We start from the raw sequence: 21315 nt of genomic DNA on the forward strand, positions 1-21315 counted from the left end.
TTCTTTATAGGGCCTCTGCCCCTTCCCTCTACAGTCCTGACGAAGGTTTCCGGCCCCAAACGTTGACTGATCGTTTCCACGGATGCTGCCCGACCTGCTGAGTTCCTCCAGCGTGTTGCAAGTGTTGCTTTGACCCCAGCATCTGCAGAGTATTTTGTGTTTACAGACAAAACGTAATGTCAGCATTAATTTCGAGAGAATCAGAATATAAACACAAGGATGTACTGCTGAAGCTTTATAAGGTGTCGATCAGACTACCTATGGAATATTTTGAACAGTTTTGAGCCTCAGATTTCAGGAAGGACATCCCACCATTGGATTAGGCCCCCAGGAGGCTTATGAGAATGACCTCACAGATGAAAGGAGGAGACTTTGATTTGAGGAGACTTTGATACTCTGGGCCTGTACTTGCTGGTGTTTAGAAAAATGCGGTGGAGCAGGATGCCATTGAAATGATTTGAATGTTGAAAAGCCTAGACAGCGTGGATGTAGAGAGGATGTTTCCAGTCGTGGGAGAGTCTAAGAATAGAGGGCAGACTCAGAATATAAGGACGATCCGTTAGAACATATAAGTCTTAGTTTTATCAATAGCACTGGGTTTAGTTAAATCAACCATGGTCTTGGGAATGATCTAGCATTGTGATTTCAAATATATTCATCCAAAATTAAGAAACTTAGCAGAATAAATAAATAAACAAACAAACAAAAATCTACTGAGTGTAGTGCAATAAAACCAGTTTAATTCTTAATGAACAGTATTGAAAAAAGGCAACTTTTATTATAAAACCCAAACCCACTACCAATTCATAGAACATGGTTTAAAAAGCAGAAAACAAGGTTCCAGAGGCAAGGACGTAAAAACTAGAAGGATAATATGAACTGAATGCCTTCACTAATAGCAAGTGAAAAATAACTGTATTTCAAATTAAACAAGCTAAAATTTAGGATGAAACTGGGCAATGATAAACGACATATCCATTTCAGTTAAAAATTTTACTTGGTCAACAAGAAGCATTTGGCCTTAATCTGTCGTAAACACCTACTGAATTTATCAGCTCTTCCACACCAACGGTGCTGATAGGTCCTGCCCTTGATTAGAAAGTGCATTTAACTTTTTTGTAAGCAATAGCTCAGTAACAATCTCATTTTCAAAGGCATGTCACACATTAACCCGAATCTCCTTCCCCGGCGCTTTTAAAGACTGGTTATAATGCAACGCATAATTGCAACTCTCAAGAGAGAAAAAAGAAAAATACTTTATTCCCACTGCTGAACACAGTTCATGCTGCATCGAATTGGAATTGCACTTTCGACGAAAACCAGCGGATCGAGGGTTTCACTGCTTCAGTTCGACGTAGTTTGCAGGGAAGAGACCATATCGACCTCTGCATTCGCCTCTCCACCATCCTTCATCAATCATTTCAATGTTGGTGATCACATCATCCGGGTCAAAGGAAATTTCATCGTCCCCAGCTAGAAAATTGGAGAGCAAATTTGTTATCTTTTTGAATGGAAATACAATGGGCATTCTTTGAAATTGCATGAAATTTATGATGTGGAGACTCAGCTTATCTAGGGTCCATTCCCAGCTTTCTTTCCACCCCTGAAAAGAGGATGCTGTCTAAGTTGCATGCCATCTTGGTCAATGTCTCCCATCCACTACATAATGTACCGGTTGGGCACAGGAGTATATTCAGCCAGAGACTCATTCCATCGAGATGCAGCACAGAGCGTCATAGGAAGTCATTCCTGCCTGTGGCCATCAAACTTTACAACTCCTCCCTTGGAGGGTCAGCACCCTGAGCCAATAGGCTGGTTCTGGATTTATTTCATAATTTACTGGCATAATTTACCTATCACTATTTAACTATTTATGGTTCTATTACTATTTATTATTTATGGAGCAACTGTAACGAAAACCAATTTCCCCCGGGATTAATAAAGTATGACTATGACTATCAGCTACCTTTTCTCATACATTAATCAAAGCTACCTTTGAAATAATCTTTAATTTTTGCTTCATCCACACGTCATGACCACTAGTTCCGCATTTTAACTAGAACGGTCGTTTTCTCTGATCTCTCACTGAATTCCCTTTCCTGAAATTACCAAACGTTGCTTATTTTTGAGTCACCTCACTCGTGGTACAGCAGGGTGACTTGGCCTCTCGCTGCGCTCTTGGGAAAGGAGTTCCCATTTTCCAGTCCTCACTGTGTTGGGAACCAGTTCAAAGGGATCCCTTACATCCAGGAGGCTTTCGGTGATCCAGTGGTTCCATTTAATAACAAGAGAATATATACAGTATACAACCTGCAATTCTCACCCTTCACAGACATCCATGAAACGGAGGAAAACCCCAAAGAATAAATGACAGAAAAACGTTAGAACCCCAAAGCAAAGCAGCTGGAAAGCATCAACTAAACCACTTTGTTCATTCACCTCCTTGGGAAACATACAGGCCTAGCTGTGTTTTGTGGATTACAACAAATAACTCTGCTGTGCTATCATCCTTCCCCAATTTATTTTATTTTTTTAAGAGATACAACACAGGCCGTTCAGTCCAAAGAGCCCACATCACCCAAATACTCTCAAGTGACAAATTAACCTATTACCTCAAACGTCTTTGGAATGTGGAAGGAAACTGGAGCACCCAGAGGAAACCCACACAGTCACGGGGAGAACGTACAAACACCTGACAGACAGCCGCGGAACTTGGATTGCTGGCGCTGTTGCAGAGCTATATTAACCGCTACGGTAACTTGCCACCCACAATCTTTCAAAAGGACCAAAATACAGGTGTTCGTACCACTGCGCCTGGGGTCGAGAGAGTAGAACTGCCCCAGTTCAACAGCTTTTCCACTTTGAAAACCCTCCCACACAGGTGTCCTGTCGTCGCTGGACATGACGGACAACCACCAATACAGATGGTATCAAGTGGACGTACAAAGAATGGAGGGGTATGGACTTGTGTAGACAGAAGGGACTAGTTTAGTTAAGAGTTTAATTATTGGTTTGATTGTTTGGCACAAGATTGTACACCAAAGGCCCTGGTCCTGTGCTGTGTTCTACACCAATGTTGGTCCTTCATACATTGTCAGAAATAATCCAGAACAATAGCTACAAAATACAGACGAAGTGCTACACTGATTGGTCTTCACTCAGGCTGGGACATCAAGTGTTAAACAAGCAGTAACATTACACTGAATTAGCAATCAATGAGTATGGTTTGTTTTAAATTGTGAAATAATTTAAAACCCTTTTGTAAGTTAATTCTCCGTACTATAAGATAGAATACCCAATATTCTAGAAAAGTTTTAGTCAAGTTTTAGAGCAAAACACAGCATGGAGATGGCCCTTACCAAAATTATCAGCAACCTTAGCACTGATAACAGCAAAGTCTTAGTTCGAATTCTTCTACCTACAAGTGCTGCCATCGACACAATTGACCACAGCATTCTCCTAGATCACCTTGAGAAATGGTCTGGCATCTCTGATAGTGCCCTTAATTGGCTTTGTTCATATATAATAGACAGAAATTCTTTTGTCTGTCTTGGAGACCAATTTTCTAAGAGATACAATGTACCTTTTGGTGTTGCACAGGGAAGCTGTCTTGGTCCTTTATACATGCTCTCTTTAGGAGACATCATAAGAGAGCATTGGCAACACACACAAAATGCTGGATCAACTCAGCAGGCCAGGCAACATCAATGGAAAAGAGAGTGAACATCAACGGTACTCTTTTCTATAGGTACTGCCTGACTTGTTGAGTTCCTCCAGCATTTTGTATGTGTTGCTTGGATTTCCAGCATCTGCAGATTTTCTCTTGTTTGTGATATCACTCTCATACCAGCTACTCTGCAGTGGTTTGCTGTATCTTTTAGAACTGGTTTTAAAGCTCTTATACTTGTTTTTAAAAGCCCTTAATGGTCTGGGACCAGAGTACATCACACTCTCAGGTCTTCTTTTGCCAGCCTCTTAAGTTTAAACAATCTCCCTTAAAAGATAATTGGCAGGTCAGCTTTCTTTCAACTATGCTCCTATACTGTGGAAGTCAAAATCTAAAACTATAAGGGATGCAGTCTCAGTTGATACTTTTAAACGCCAGCTCAAACATACTTATTTAACCTGGTTTTTAATTGACATCTTTCTGTCTTTTATTTTCATGTTTATTTTTTATTTTATTTTCATATTTGTACTTTTATCCCATTGTAAACCACTTTGAACCACATAATCTGTATGAAAAGTGCTCTATAAATAAAGTTATTATTATAGTTATTATTATACAAGCTCTGGGCCTGTATTTGCTGGAGTTTAGAAGAATTGAGGAGGCGGATTTTATTGAAACTTATTGAATATTGAAAGGCTTGAAATATCTTTAAATATTCACAAGGGAATTAAAGACACCAAAATGAAATTGTGGTGTTTTTTTTTTAAATGGCCAGGTAGTCTTGATAAGTGGCAGATTTGGCTGACCTGCCGTTCAGCACTCAGACATTAACCATTTGTTACGAACTCAGTTTTTCTCATTGAAAGACACCGACATCACTGATACTAAAATGTGTCCAAATCCCAAGGCTATGGCTAGTTTCCCCAGATCAATGTTGACAACAGTGGAATGACTCCAGTCCCAACATATGCAGACTGCAAACCTCTAAGATCCAGACTTTATTTCTAAAAGTTAAAGATACTAAAATAATTTTTTGACATTCCACAGAGCTTCTCTACTTGTAAAACCTAACACACAGAAATAACGTTCGGAAGTGACCACAAAACACACAATTTACCCATAATCCAAACTCATTCACATCCAAATTTTGCACTGAACATCTGTAGTAATTTTGCTACCATTTTAACACGACATTCACTCTGCACCTACTCTTTGGTCTCTTCATAATATTAAAGCCCCCTCAGATCTTCAGCCATCAAGTGGAAGGAATCTCAAATTGTTTAGTCTATTCGGGTGACTATAACTGAAGTCCTGGTATAAGACTAGCAATTCTTTTTCATTGAGACACAGATTCTGGAACATACAGAAAGGAAATAGGCTGCTGGAAGAACTCAGTGGGTCGAGCTCCAAAAGTAGAGTGAAATGGACAGACAAATTTCTAGTTGAGACCCTCAATCCCCACTATTTCATTTTGGTGGTCCGTCCTCATCCTTAATATTATATATAGACCAGCATAACTCACAGTAAACCAAGTTAGCTTAACAGATTCAATCCTGAAAGAACATCACATTGTATTAAGGAGAGGGAATTATAACACAAGAGATGCTGGAAATCAAAATGCTGGAGGAACTCAGCAGGTCAGTGTGCATCTGTGGAGGGGAATAAACAGTCAACATTTTGGGCCGAGGCCCTTCATAAGGACTGGAAAGGACGGGGGAAGAAGTCAGAATAAGAAGGTGTGTGAGGGGGGAGAAGCTGGCAGGTGATAAGTGGGACCAAGTGAGAGGGAGGAGGGGATGAAATGTCAAGGATGAAGGTGGAAGAGATAAAGGGCTGAAGAAGGAATCTGATAGGAGAGGAGAGTGGGAAGGAGGAGGGGAACCACAGGGAGGTGATGGGCAGCTGAGGAGAACAGATGTGAGGGTAATGAGAATGGAAAAAGAAAGAAGGGAGAGGAAGAAATACCATCAGGTTGGAGACTACCCAGATGACATATGAAGTGTTGCTCCTCCAACTCTCGTCATAGCTGTAGAGAAGGCCATGGACAGACACATTAAAATAGAAATGTGGAGTTGAACTGAATTAGGTAACCACTGGGAGATCCTGCATTTTGTGGTGGACAGAGGGAAGGAATTTGACAATGCAGTCCTTGTACTTACCAGCTTGGTAGTCATACAGAGCCACAGCAGTGATACCATACTCATTTCCATACTCTGCATAAGTGGGCTCATCTAGAAAGACAAACAGGGTGAATGGTTTTCTCCTTAACCGTTCAAAGAAAAAGTTCAAACACTTTTAAAGAGGGTCTTCTTTTCATTTCATTTTTAAATCTTTTTTTATTAATTATTATTGAAAATCAACAAAAAATACATTAAGTCAACATGTCAATATGTACAATAAGAATCAAATTATCAAATAACTGATTAGCAAAGCTAAACAATATATCAACAATAATAAGAAAAAAATAAAATGTTAAAACTTTTTTTTTGGAGAAAAGAAGGAAAAAAGAACCCCTAACTAAAACAAAAAAAACCCTACGAACAAAAAAAAACCCATTGGGAGCACAACCCTGGAGCTATACACAATACAAGCTTCCATAAAAGAAAAACATCAATCCGCCAACTCATATCCATTTAAACAAGAATCAGAAGGGGACCATCTTAATTAACTCAAATCAAATGATAGTAGCGGGCAAAAGAACCCCACCTTTTCTCAAAGTCAAATTGAGGATCAAAAGTTTGGCTTCTGATTTTCTCCAAACTAAGACATAACATCACCTGAGAGAGCCATTATATCAAAGTGGGAGCAGAAGCATCTTTCCATTTCAATAAAATAGCCCTTCTGGCCAATAATGTGACAAATGCAAATACATGTTGGTCTGATATAGAAATACCATGAATATATTGAAGGACTATACCGAACAAAACTGTCAATTTATTAGGTTGTAAATTAATTTTTAAAGCTTTAGAAATTGTAGAGAAAATGAAACTGTTTCAATACAGAACACGACCAAAACATACATATCAGTGTAGCCGTCTCAGTTTTGCATCTATCACACTGACTACCAACATTAGGAAATATTTTAGATCAGTCTCTCCTTTGTCAAATAGTAACGATGTACAATTTTAAATTGAATTAAAGAGTGACTGGCACAAATCGAAGAAGAGTTAACCAGCTTCAAAATTCGCAACCAATCCTCTGTTATCAAGGTCATGTTAAACTCTCTTTCCCAATCTTGCTTAATCTTAAGTAAAGGATAATTGTACTGGTGTAATAGTAAATTATAAATTTTCCCAATAAAACTTTTCACTAAAGGATTCATTTAACAGGTCAGAAGCTTGTATATATGGAAAATTACTTAAATATTCTTGTAAGAAATGTCTGACCTGAAGATATTGTAAGAAATGTGAGTACGAGAGAGAATATTTAGTTACTAATTTCTCAAAAGACATCAATCGGCCTTCTTGGAACAGATCCATGAAGGAATAAACTCCTTCATTCCTCCAAAGAGAAAAGGTAGGATCACTAAGTGAAGGTTTAAATAAACAGTTTCGATAAATTAAACTAAGAAGGTTAAATTTTTTCAGATTAAAAAAATTATGAAACTGGTACCAAATTCGTAATGACTGCTTAATCACAGGATATAAATTTAGATTAGAAATTTTGGCCAGTTGTACAGGTAAAGAAGTTCCTAATAATGAAGTTAAGTAAAATTGTTTCACTGCTTTCAATTCCAAATCAACCCAAGGTGTTCATTCATTTTTATCAGTCCAATATAACCAAGAACACACATAACATATATTAACAGCCCAATAATACATTCTTAAATTAGGCAGAGCAAGACCTCCATTCCTTTTTTAATTTTTGTAAATGGTATTTTCCAATTCTTGGTCTTTTATTATTTCAAACAAAAGATGAAATAATAGAATCAACCTGATCAAAAAACTTCTTAGTTTAAAAAAAAAGGAATATTTTGAAATAGATATAAAAATTTTGGTAAAATCATGATTTTAACTGCATGAATTCGGCCAGCTAATGTAGTGTAAGTGGATTCCATCTACAAAATAATTGCTTCATAAAATCCACTAAGGGAATGAAATTAGCTCTATAAAGGGCTCCATAATTTTTAGTGATGATAATACCTAAATATTGAAAAGAGTCCGTAACTTTAAAAGGAATGTCATCATATATAGAAGCAGAATCATTTAGAGGAAATAATTCACTTTTATAAAGTTTATATCCCAAAAACTTCCAAATTCATTTAATAATTTCAATAAACTAGGAATGGATTCTTCAGGATTCGAAACATAAACTAAGAGATCATAGGCATAAAGGGAGATCTTATGAATAGTCCCATTTGTGGAAATTCCTTGAATATCTTTAGCTTCACGAAGTGCAATAGCCAAAGGTTCCAACACCAAATTAAATAACGGGGACTTAACGGACATCCTTGTCTTGTACCCCGCGAAAGTCGAAAAAAAGATCTGCAATTATTAGTAATAATAGCAGCAATAGGGCTTTTATATATCATTCTAATCCACTTATTAAAATTAGTACCAAAGTTGAATTTCTCTAAAACGTTAAATAAGTATTTCCATTCAACTCTATCAAATGCCTTTTCAGCATCAGGAGAAACAACACATTGGGGAGTTTTAGAAAAGGATGAGTATATAACATTTAACAGTCTCCAAGTGTTAGAGAAGGAATAACGGCCTTTTATAAAACCTGTTTGGTCCTGCGAAATAATTTTAGCTAGAATATTCTCCAGTCGATTAGCCATTATTTTTGAAAGAATTTTAGCATCCACATTTAATAATGAAATAGGTCTATATGAAGCGCAGTCAGTAGGGTTTTTATCTTTCTTAAGAATTAGAGAGTCTCCTTTTAATAAGATTAATTTACCCAGCCTTATCCTTCAGTTATAAATCGGTTACAACCTGCTGGTCACTGGGGAGGCATTTACATGGAAGGCAACCGAGTGAGCTGAACATGAGCCATTACCTTGTTGGTCCAACTGACTTTCCTCAGGCATCTGGTACACTGCATCCTGCTCGTACACCGCTTCCTGGTACTGAGCATCTTCCTGGCCAGCCTGGGGCTCTGCATTGTAGATTCCAGAATACTGCCTCTCCTCATCATTCTTGTCTTCCTGTTTGAATGACTCCTGCAAAAAGTGTTTTGAAACCTCCTTCTAATTTCATTCCATGTCTAATCACTCATATTAACTTCGCTACACATTTGCTTATGGAGGTTAAAGACCAGCAAGTGACAACCAACCAACGAGCCTGCCTGATTTAATTTCTGGGGAATGCAGGAATTAAAGATTCATGCCCAAGACACATCTGTCAAACAATTCAATCGGGGGAAGAAAAAAAAAAATCAAAGTTGTTTTTTTAATTTTTAATTTTAAAATGATTGCCTGGATTATCAGTAGAGAAGCCTCACAATGAGACACTGGCCCTAATTCGGTCTGCTTTGGTCTGGCGCTCGAGTCACAGAGCTACAACCGTTCAAGTCCCACTCCAGACATTCCACCGTTAGAACTAAGAGTTCAAAGTAGATTTATTCTCGAAGTATGTGCACCAAATAAAACCTTGAGATTCATTTTCTTGCAGGCACCCACAGGAAAACAAAGAAATACTATAGAAACCACAAAAAAAAGGGTGGCATGGTAGTGTAGTGGTTAGCACCACACTTTACAGTATCAGCGACCCAGGTTCAAATCCTGCCGCTGTCTGTACGGAGTTTGTGCGTTCTCCCCGTGACCACGTGGGGTTTCGCCTGGTGTGCTTCTTCCCTCCCACAGTCCAAAGATGTACAGTTGGTAGGTTATTTGGTCATTGTAAATTGTCTCGTGGCTAGGCTAGAGTTAAATCCGGGAATTGCTGGGCAGTGCGGCTCGAAGGGCCAGAATGTCCTATTCCGTGCTGTATCTTAATAAATAAAAACAAAGACCGACAAATTTCCAGTGTGCAAAAGACAAATTGTGCAAATAATTTTAAAAATGTAAACAAGTAACACTGAGAACATGAGCTGCAGAGTGTGTTGAATGTTAGAAGAGCTACCTTTTTGATATGAAGCAAAGCCCCGCCTGTGCTCTCAAACAAACACAAGAGATCATGGACACAATTACAAATATCCCCCTGGGAATTATTTCCATTGCCGTAACCAGTACTTATCAGCAACTCCACATCACAGAGACAAGAGAAATATTATGCATTGTATGTGGGAGCCCGCTCCACACTCTTGAATAGACCTCTTGCGTGGAAAGAGGTACCAAAATGAATCTCAGGTTAGTACATGGTGACATATATGTACTTTGATAGAAAATTTACTTTGAACTTTTAAGATGGACTCTTGACCTCACATTCTACCACTGTTCACCTGTACTGCACTTTCTCTGCTGCTGCTACACTTTATTCTGCATTCCGTTATTGTTTTACCTTGATTCATTGTGTAATGATTTGATCTGTATGAACAATACGCAAGACCAGCTTTTCATTGTATCTTGGTACATTTGACAATAAGCTAATACCACATACATTAGTTGTGGCAATTGTTTCATAAAGTATGGCTCTGGTTGTTAAAAATGTTGGTCACACTTACTCCTTGAATTAACAGATAAGTGATGACTGATGATGCCTTCCCTAGACTTCTGAACCAAGTTGTCTCCAAGGGGAGATCCCTACTACAAGAGTATTAGTTATCTCCATGACTTTATAAGAAGTTGAAGTTAATGGCTACTCACGAGCTGATTTAACATCCTCAACAACAGCTGAAATATTGAGGACACCATATTTCAAGAATTTAGGACTGGAATGCACTGACTGGGGTGGTGGTAGAAGCAGATATATTGGGGACTTTTAACAGACGTTTAGATAGGCACATGAATGTGAGGAAAATGGAAGGATATGGACTTTGTGCAGCCATAAGGGATCAGTTTAGTAGGCCATTTGATTAATTTATTTGGTTTGACACAACATTGGTAGGTTGAAGGGCCTGCTCTTGTGCTGTACTCTCCTATGTTCTATGTTTAATGTCATTTCCAGTGCACAATTGTAAAGGAGAACAAAATAATTTTGATTCCGGATTTGATGCAGCACAAAAATAACACAATAAGATTATCATCATCACGTGGTGACCATGATGGTTCTTGGCAGTTTTTCCTGAAGAAGTGCTTTGCCACTGCCTTCTTCTAGGCAGTGTCTTTACAAGATGGGTGACCCCAGCCAGCCTCAATACTCTTCAGAGATTGCCTGCCTGGCATCAGTGGTCACGTAACCAGGAGCTGTGATGTGCACTGGCCATTCATATAACCCTCCACCACTTGCTCCCATGGCTTCACGTGACCCTGATCAGGGGGCTAAGCAGGTGGCACACCTCGCCCAAGGGTGACAGGAGCACCTTACACTTCCTTCAGCAGAGACATCTCCACCCCACCACTCCATGTTTGAGTAACAAGGGGCCATAAATCTCTTAAGATTCAGCAATTAGATTTGCAGAATGGTGCTGGGTCTTGATGACCTGAGTTACAGGGAAAGGTTAAACAAGTTGAGAGTTTATTCCGTGGAGTGCTGGAAAATGAGGGGAGATCCTATAGCCATATACAAGTTTATCAAGGGTATTGATAAGGTGAACGCATGCAGCGCGCCCCCCCCCCACACCGGGATGGGTGAGGCTAGAACCGGAGGTCATAGGTTTAGGGGTGAAAAGCAAGATACCTCAGGGGAATCTGAGGGGGAACTTCGTCACTCACAGGGCAGAGAAGGTGTGGAATAAGCTGCCAGTGAAAATGGTGGACGTGGGTTCAATTTCAACATTTAAGAGAAGTTTGGGTATGTATGTGTTTAGGAGGTGCATGGAGGACTACGGTCCAGGTGAATTTAATGCGAGTTGGCAGAATAACAGTAACATCTCCTTAGATGAGCCAAAGGGCCTGTTTCTGTGCTATATTGCGCTGTGACTTTATGACTCAATGACTCTAGGTTACGACTTTATTCCTTGGAGGGCAGGAGAATGAGGGGAGATCTTATCAAAGTATACAAAATTATGAGGGGCATAGATAGGGTAAATACATGTGGGCTTCTTCCCCTCCTGTTGGGTGAGACTGGAATTACAGGTTATGAGTTTAAAGGTAAAATATTTGAGGGGACAGGGGCAGCCGCTTCACTCAGAGGGTGGCAAATACTGCCAGCAGAAGTGGTAGATACAGGCCCACTTGTAACGTTTAAGTTTGGAGAGGTACATTGATAACAGAGATATGGAGGTCAATGGGCTCGGTGCAGGAAGATGGGACCAGGTAGAAGACTGGGTCAGCATGGATGAGGTGGGCCAAAGGGCCTGTTTCTATGCCGTAGTACTCCACAACTCTATTTAACACAACGTACCTGAAAAACTGGACTGGGCGCCCTTGCTTCCTCAACGGGTTCTGGAGCAGGTGACGGAGTTGCTGCAGGAACGGGTGCCGGAGTAGACACTGGAGATTGCTTTCTTGCCGATTCTTGCTCCTGTTGCCCCCGAAACAAAATATTTGCTTTCGTCACCAAGCTTCAATACATGTAATTCCACAATATGAGATTTTGGAGCTCACGCAATAAAATAAACAAGCAAATCATGTCTCGACCTCTTGACTATTTGGACGCGCAAGGCCTTTGACTAGGCCCCACATGATAACTTTTTGCATAAGATTAGATCCCATGGAATCCCGGAGAGCTAGTTAGTCCTGACGAAGGGTCTCGGCCCGAAACGTCGACTGTACTTCTTCCTATAGGTGCTGCCTGGCCTGCTGTGTTCCACCAGCATTTTGTGTGCGTTGGTGGATTCAAAATTGGTTGGAAGTATGAAGATGGTTTGGAAGCAGGAAGCAGAGGGTGGAGGTTAAAGGTAGTTCCTTGAAATGGAGGATATTGACTCGTGGTGTGTCGCAAGGGTTAGTGTTGGGACCCCTGCTATCTGTTATTTACATCAGTGACTTGAATGTGAATACGCGAGGTTTGCAGATGACACAAAATTAGGCCTTGTTGATAGCAAAGTTGGTTATTGTAGATCACAGGGAGATCTTGACCAGTCTGGGAAGTGTGCTGAGTAGTGGCAAATGGATTTCAACACAGGTGATGCATTTTGGAGACACAGATAAGCTGGATGGCAACAGTCTTTTCCCACAGGGAAGGGGATCCAAAGCAGGGAGGGGAGGGCCATAGTTTTAGATATCAGAATCAGGTTTAATATCAAGTGTCAGAATCAGGATCAAAATTAAAATTAAGTTTCATATCACTGGCATATGTTGTGAAATGTTTTGAATTTGTGGCAGCAGTACAATGCAATACATAATAAAAGAAAAAAACAGTGAATTACAGTAAGCATATATATTAAATAGTAAAATTAAATAAGCAGTGCAAAAATAGAGATAAAAAGGTAGTGAGATAGTGCTCTTGGGTTCAATGTCCATTCAGAAACGGGACGGCAGAGGGGAAGAAGCTGTTCCTGGATCATTGAGTGTGTCTCTTCAGGCTTTGGTACCTCCTCCCTGATGGTAGCAATGAGAACAAGGCAGGACCTGGGTGATGGGGGTACCTAATGATGGACGCTGCCTTTTTGAGGCATTGCTCCTTGAAGAAGTCCTGCATACTACGGAGGTTAGTGCCCATGATGGAGCTGACTAAGTTTACAGCTCTCTGCAGCTTCCTTCGATCCTGTGCAGGAACAATGTCCTTTTGTTCTGCATTATGACTGAATCCACCAACATGAGCAAAAGAGCTCATTTAAAAAGCACGGGCTCTCCTGAGATAACAGGGGACCATCACCACAGGAGACCTCATCCACCAATGACTTTGGGGCATATTAATGGTATCTAGGTCTTGATGTACGGTGGACAGCATACTGACTGGTTGCATCACTAGTTGGTATGAAGCCTCCAGTTTACAGGATTGAAAAAGGCTACAAATGAGTTAATGACTTAACTAGCTCCATCACGGGCACGTCCTACCCCTCCATTGACAGTGGTGCCTCAAAAAAAAAACAGCATCCATTATTCCCTCTCACTCCCTGGGACATCCATTATTCCCTCTCACTCCCTGAGACATCCATTATTCCCTCTCACTCCCTGGGACATCCATTATTCCCTCTCACTCCCTGGGACATAACCACCATCAGGGAAGAGGTACAGCAGCTTGAAGACCCACACTCAATGTTTTAGGCACATCTTCTTCCATCGGATTTCTGAAGGGTCCATGAACTCTGCCTGCCTATTCCAGTTTTGAACTCTTTTGATGTTTGTAGTATTGTAACTTGTCTTTTTTTTAATGTATTGCTGCCATAAAACAACAAACTTCACGACATTTCAGTGATATCAAACCAGAGTCTGATTTTCTCCCCATGTAATCATTTAACGAATGTTGAAGCATCCTTGCTTGGGTTGGTTATTAACGCAAAGACACACTTCACTGTATGTTTAGATGTACATGTGATAAATAATTGAATCTGAAATACTATTGACCATTGAGTTCTCAAAGGAAAACAGTCACAGAGGAAACAAGGGACTTCAAACATATAAACATGAATGCAAAGCAAACTGTTTCTGAGTCATGCGCTCCACAACAGCCCCAGACTCCCGCACCCACCAAACTCTTATGCAAGTTGCAAAATAAACTAACCTCAGGCTCATGGGGGGGGAAGCATCTCTGGGAATTTCACTCACCCAGCTGATCAAAAACAGTCCAGGACTCCAGATGAGACAACTACAGTATGTATAAAAATATTGCCTTCCATGTGACAAGTTTTCTGGGGAAAAACTCCAACCTGATGGCATGAATATCAATTTTCCCTTCTGGTAAATAAACTCTCCCCTCCCCCAACCTTCCTCTATCCACCACTCTGGCCTTTTACCTCTTCTCACCTGCCCATTATCTCCCTTTGCGTCCCCCTCCTCCTTCCCTTTCTCCTATGGTCCACTCTCCTCTCCTGTCAGATTCCTTCTTCTCTAGCCCTTGACCTTTCCTACCCACCTGGCTTCACCTATCACCTTCCAGCTCACCTCCTTCCCCTCCCTCCACCCTTTTATTCTGGCGTCTTCCCTATTCCTTTCCAGTCCTGATAAAGGGTCTCGGCCCAAAACATCGACTGTTTATTCATTTCCATACATGCTGCCTGACCTGCTGAGTTCCTCCAGCAAAGTGTGCTGCTTTGAATTTCCAGCATCTGCAGACTTTCTCAAGTTTGACTTAGTACCCAGATGAAGTGACTGACTTAAGGATAGTGGATATTTTCTCATGCACTACAAGTTCATTCACAGGACGAGCCAGTCAGAGTTTTGACAGACCCCAACTTTACACTTATGGTAAAGAATACTAGAGCGCAGTATAGATCCTTTGGCCTATGATACTGTGCCAGCCTTTTAACCTCCCCAAGATCAATCAAATCATTCCCTCCCACATTCAGAATGGCAGGCGGTGACTAGTGGGGTACCGCAAGGCTCAGTGCTGGGACCCCAGTTGTTTACAATTTATATTAATGACTTGGATGAGGGAATTAAATGCAGCATCTCCAAGTTTGCGGATGACACAAAGCTGGGTGGCAGTGTTAGCTGTGATGAGGATGCTAAGAGGATGCAGAGTGACTTGGATAGGTTGGGTGAGTGGGCAAATTCACGGCAGATGCAATTTAATGTGGATAAATGTGAAGTTATCCACTTTGGTGGCAAAAACAGGAAAACAGATTATTATCTAAATGGTGGCCGATTAGGAAAAGGGGAGGTGCAACGAGACCTGGGTGTCATTATACACCAGTCATTGAAAGTGGGCATGCAGGTACAGCAGGCGGTGAAAAAGGCAAATGGTATGCTGGCATTTATAGCGAGAGGATTCGAGTACAGGAGCAGGGAGGTACTACTGCAGTTGTACAAGGCCTTGGTGAGACCACACATGGAGTATTGTGTGCAGTTTTGGTCCCCTAATCTGAGGAAAGACATCCTTGCCATAGAGGGAGTACAAAGAAGGTTCACCAGATTGATTCCTGGGATGGCAGGGCTTTCATATGAAGAAAGACTGGATGAACTGGGCTTGTACTCATTGGAATTTAGAAGATTGAAGGGGGATCTGATTGAAATGTATAAGATCCTAAAGGGATTGGACAGGCTAGATGCAGGAAGATTGTTCCCGATGTTGGGGAAGTCCAGAACGAGGGGCCACAGTTTGAGGATAGAGGGGAAGCCTTTTAGGACCGAGATTAGGAAAAACTTCTTCACACAGAGAGTGGTGAATCTGTGGAATTCTCTGCCACAGGAAACAGTTGAGGCCAGTTCATTGGCTATATTTAAGAAGGAGTTAGATATGGCCCTTGTGGCTATGGGGATCAGGGGGTATGGAGGGAAGGCTGGGGCGGGGTTCTGAGTTGGAGGATCAGCCATGATCATAATAAATGGCGGTGCAGGCTCGAAGGGCCGAATGGCCTACTCCTGCACCTATTTTCTATGTTTCTATATATCTCCATCTTTCTTTCATCCATGTGTCTATTTAAGAGTTTCTTAAATGTCCATAATATATCTGCCTCGACCACCACCTCAAGCAGAGCATTCCTCACACTTAACACTCTCTGTGTAAAAAGCCTAACTCTGATAATCCCCCTTTACCTTCTTCCAATCACTTTAAAAATTATGCCTCTCATATTAGGCATCATCACACTAGGATAGAGGCACTGGCCTCTTATCATCTTTTACACCCCTATCTTTGGATTGTAGAACGCCAGGAATGCAACACCATTGCGTTCAAAATAACAGGCCTTGCAAGTGTACCTCCGTTCGAGGTCATTGACATATAATGCTAATCAGGGCAGGTTGCCCACTGACCTCCAGTTTCCTCCTGGCTTCTTCCTGCTCCCTCTTCTCACTGGCGAGGCGGCGAACTCGCTCCTCTCCCGCCTTCTTTCTGTCCTCCTCCTCCTTAACTTTGGCGAGGTTCTCAAACTTGGACCGTATGCTGCTTGCACTGGCGCTGGCTGCAAAAGAAGATCGGAAGACCATAAAACGTCAGATAGGTCATTCAGCCCACTGAGTCTGCTCAATCATTCGATAATGGTGGATTTATTTTCCCTTTCATCCCCATTTGCTTGCCTTCTTCCCGTAACTTTTGACACTCTTGATAATCAAGATCCTATCAACCTCTGGATTAAATAATCTTGGCCTCCATGGCCATCTGTAGCAATGAATTCCACAGATTCCCCCCCCCCCCCCCCGGCTCAGGAAATTTGTCTTCATCTCAGTTCCAAAGGGTTATCCTTCTATTCCAGGATTTCACAACTTGGGGTCCACAGATCTCTTACTTAATGGTATTGGTCCATGGCACAAAAAAAGGTCAGGAAGCCTGTTCTATTTTGAAGCTGTGCCCTCTGGTCCTAGATTCCCACTACTGCAAACATCCTCTCCACATCCACTCTATCTAGGCCTTTCAATATTTGGTAGGTTTCAATGAGATTCCTAAAAGATATGTGTCAGCAGCGAAAGGAACTACGTCAATGCAATGTGAAAGGATTTAGAGCACCTTGCAAGGATTAAATGCAATAATGGTTTGCCATATAATAAATAATTAAACCAATAATCAAGTCTACCCCAACATGGTCTGAGTACAGATCCACCCAGATGGGTGGTATAGATGGTATAGATCTCTTCTCCAATTCAGGGGAAATTAAATGAATCACAGAGCACTACAGCACAGGAGCAGGCTCCTTGGCCCAGCTAGTCCATGCCAAACATATTCTGCATGTCCCACTAACCTGCACCTCGACCTCAGCTCTCCAAACCCCTTCCATCCATTTACCTATCCAAACTTGTCTTAAATGTTGCAATCAAATCCTGTCCACCATTTCTGCTGGCAGCTTGTTCCACACTCACGTCACCCTCTGAGTGAAGATCTCCCTAAGGTTGCCCTGAAACATTTCACCTTTCACCCTTAACCTCTTCTAGTTCTATTCTCACTGAATCTCAGTGAAAGAAGCCTGCTTGCATTTACCCTATCTATACCCCTCAAAATTTCTGAATGCCTCTATCAAATCTCCCCTCAATCTCCTGAACTTCAGAGAAAATTGTCCTATAACCTATTCAGCCTTTTTTCTATAACTCAAGTCCTCAAGTCCCAGCAAATTTCTTGTAAATTTTCTGTATTCATTCAACTTTATTCATATCTTTTCTATAGGCAGGTAACCAGAACTTCACAAAGATATCTGTGGTCTTTCAGTAGAATAGACTAGCGCTGGCACTGGTGGTGGTCAAACACCATGAACAAATCAACGTTAACTGGGGCTGGCGAGCTGAGTTAATTAGGCAAAGGTCGACAATTAGGCAAAGGTTGTGCGTGGGGATGGGCGAAAGGTTCGAGATGGCACTGGATTGCGTCCACAGATACAAAGACTCATTTATGTTCACACGTACCAGCTTCCACTGGCTTAGTTTTCTGATAAGCTGGTGACAGCCGTTCAACATCATCAAAGGAAGCAGCACTCTGCAATCAGAACATTTTATAATTAAACGCTGGAAACAATTTCCTTTATGTCTTCGTTCTTTATCTCTCTCTCTCTCTCTCTCTCTCTCTCTCCACCCCCCCACCTCCCCCCCCCACCACACTTTCTTCCCTCCACCATTCCCCCTTCGGCTGGCACTCAGTACTACCTCAGGTTCTCATTCAGTAAATGTATCTCATTCACTGTCAAAAGTGCCCAAAAAAAATAAAGGTACAAATCGTTGCAGGTAGAGAGATGGATCAAAAACATGACAGCATGCAGGCTTGCAGAAGATAATATCAGCACATTGCTCACAAATGTTTCCTGGCCAACGCTGAGTAGATTAAAATAAAATAAAAATATGAAAGCACCTATTAAGATTTATTTAAAAGCAGAGAAAGTATTTTAATAGAAGTTCAAGATTTATTTCAAAGCAGAGTTTCCTTCTGTATAGATAACACCTAGAGTGGCATGCAAAAGTTTGGGCACCCCGGTCAAAATTTCCGTTACTGCGAATAGCTAAGCGAGTAAAAGATGACCTGATTCCCAAAAGGCATAAAGTTAAAGATGACACATTTCTTTAAAACTTTAAGCAAGATTACTTTTTTTTTTATTTCCATCTTTTACAGTTTCAAAATAACAAAAAAGGAAAAGGGCCCGAAGCAAAAGTGTGGGCACCCTGCATGGTCAGTACCTAGTAACACCCCCTTTGGCAAGTATCACAGCTTGTAAATGCTTTCTGTAGCCAGCTAAGAGTCTTTCAATTCTTGTTTGGGGGATTTTCGCCCATTCTTCTTTGCAAAAGGCTTCTAGTTCTGTGAGATTCTTGGGCCGTCTTGCATACACTGCTCTTTTGAGGTCTATTCACAGATTTTCGATGAGGTTTAGGTCAGGGGATTGCGAGGGCCATGGTAAAACCTTCAGCTTGCACTCCTTGAGGTAGTCCATTGTGGATTTTGAGGTGTGTTTTGGATCATTATCCTGCTGTTTTCATCTTCAGCTTTTTTATAGACGGTGTGATGTTTGCTACCAGAATTTGCTGGTATTTAATTGAATTCATTCTTCCCTCTACCAGTGAAATGTTCCCCGTGCCGCTGACTGCAACAAAAGCCCAAAGCATTATCGATCCACCCCCGTGCTTAGCAGTTGGAGAGGGGTTCTTTTCATGAAATTCTGCACCCTTTTTTCTCCAAACCTACCTTTGCTCATTGCAGCCAAGAAGTTCTATTTTAACTTCATCAGTCCATAGGACTTGTTTCCAAAATGCATCAGGCTTGTTTAGATGTTCCTTTGCAAGCTTCTGACACTGAATTTTGTGGTGAGGACGTAGGAAAGGTTTTCTTCTGATGACTCTTCCATGAAGGTCATATTTGTGCAGGTGTCGCTGCACAGTAGAACAGTGCACCACCACTCCAGAGTCTGCAAAATCTTCCTGAAGGTCATTTGCAGTCAAACGGGGGTTTTGATTTGCCTCTCTAGCAATCCTACGAGCAGTTCTCTCAGAAAGTTTTCTTGGTCTTTCAGACCTCAACTTGACCTCCACCGTTCCTGTTAACTGCCATTTCTTAATTACATTACAAACTGAGGAAACGGCTACCTGAAAATGCTTTGCTATCTTCTTATAGCCTTCTCCTGCTTTGTGGGCATCATTTATTTTAATTTTCAGAGTGCTAGGCAGCTGCTTAGAGGAGCCCATGGCTGCTGGTTGTTGGGACTCTGTTTGAGGAGTCAGAGTATTTATAAAACTTTGATATTTGCATGACCTGGCCTTTCCTAACGATGACTGTGAACAAGCCATAGCCCTAACAAGCTAATTAAGGTCTGAGACCTTGGTAAAAGTTATCTGAGAGCTCAAATCTCTTGGAGTCCCCAAGCTTTTGCATGGTTCTCCTTTCCTTTTCTCCACTCTAAAATTGTACAAAACAAAAATAATACACTAACCTTGCTTAAAATGTTTCATCATTAACTTTATGACTTTTGAAGATCAGTTCATCTTTTACTCACTTAAGTATTCACAGTAACAGAAATTTTGACCAGGGGTGCCCAAACTTTTGCATGCCACTGTATTTTAAAATTCTAAGACCTCCTTTTGCAATCGAAGTTCAAAGTATATGTCTTATCAAAGTACGTATACATTATACAACCTTGAGATTTGTCTCCTAACATACGGGCAGCCCAAAGAAGCCCAGAAGAACCCATTAAATAAAAAGGCCATCCAACACCTAATGTACAGAGAGAAAGAAAAAGGATATATTTCTAGGTTCTGCTTACTATCTTCTGAAATATCTTGAGAACTGATCATTGCCCTAACACCTTAACAGTGATCAATGTTCAACTGCACAGCAAATAAAGTACACCTGTATAGGGAGTAGGCTTTATGACGTGTGTTGCTGAATGAGAAGAGCAATCACAAGAGTTTAAGATTGTATTTTGATAAATTTCACCTTGGAAAGTTTCTTTCTATAAATGATAACCAATGACCCAATCAATATAGTAGTTGGGCAGGATTGAATGAAATAACTTGGGCATCGAGGCAGTGCGGCAGTTAGCACAACACTTTTACAGTTTGGGGCATCACGGAGTTGAATTCTGGCGCATTTCTGACAGCAGTCTCTGTACATCCTCCCTATGGAATGTGCGTGCTTTCCCTTAGTGCTCTGGTTTCCTCTCACAGTCCAAAGATGTACCGGACATTAATCGGGGATGTGGGGTTGCTGGGTGTGTGGCTCCAAAGGCCTCCTCTATGCTGTACAGCTAAATAAACTTTGACAAACCCAAACACTAAGAAAGACTGCAGGAGGTCAGAGTGAGGGCAGATACAAGGCAAATATAAATCTACAGATAGATAAAAGAGAGAGGAATTGCATTTCCATTCTCTGTAAAAGAATGCTTGAGCCTTATTTGGTGATTAGCAAAATTCTGTTTACCTTTTTATTTATTTATTAATTAAGATTAAGTGGAGTAGGCTGAGCAACCCCCAATTTAACCCTTGCCTAATCACGGGACAACTTGTAATGACCAATTAACCTACTAACCAGGACAGGCAGCAGTTGATGTTTCGGGCCAAGACCCTTCTCCTGAACAAGGGTCTCAGCCCGAAATGTTAACTGTTCGTTCATTTCTATAGACGCTGCCTGACCTGCTGAGTTCCTCCAACATTT

General features: G+C 41.1%; 1 protein-coding gene across 3 annotated transcripts in view; it reads right to left on the reverse strand.

The window, feature by feature from the left end:
• Nucleotides 1-720: 720 nt before the first annotated feature.
• The window catches only part of LOC134353593 (src substrate protein p85-like), a 92770-nt gene continuing 72175 nt past the window's right edge, over nt 721-21315 (reverse strand). For all 3 annotated transcript variants that reach the window (XM_063061690.1, XM_063061689.1, XM_063061688.1), the window contains 6 exons: nt 18087-18156; nt 16509-16657; nt 12055-12174; nt 8669-8831; nt 5827-5898; nt 721-1473 (listed from right to left, as the gene is read on the reverse strand). In XM_063061690.1, coding sequence (XP_062917760.1) covers nt 1337-1473; nt 5827-5898; nt 8669-8831; nt 12055-12174; nt 16509-16657; nt 18087-18156 — 711 coding nt within the window. In that variant the 3' untranslated portion in view covers nt 721-1336. The remainder of the gene's footprint in view (nt 1474-5826; nt 5899-8668; nt 8832-12054; nt 12175-16508; nt 16658-18086; nt 18157-21315) is intronic.

The sequence above is a fragment of the Mobula hypostoma genome, chromosome 11, assembly GCF_963921235.1.
Source record: "Mobula hypostoma chromosome 11, sMobHyp1.1, whole genome shotgun sequence".
NCBI classification, from domain to species: Eukaryota; Metazoa; Chordata; class Chondrichthyes; order Myliobatiformes; family Myliobatidae; genus Mobula; species Mobula hypostoma.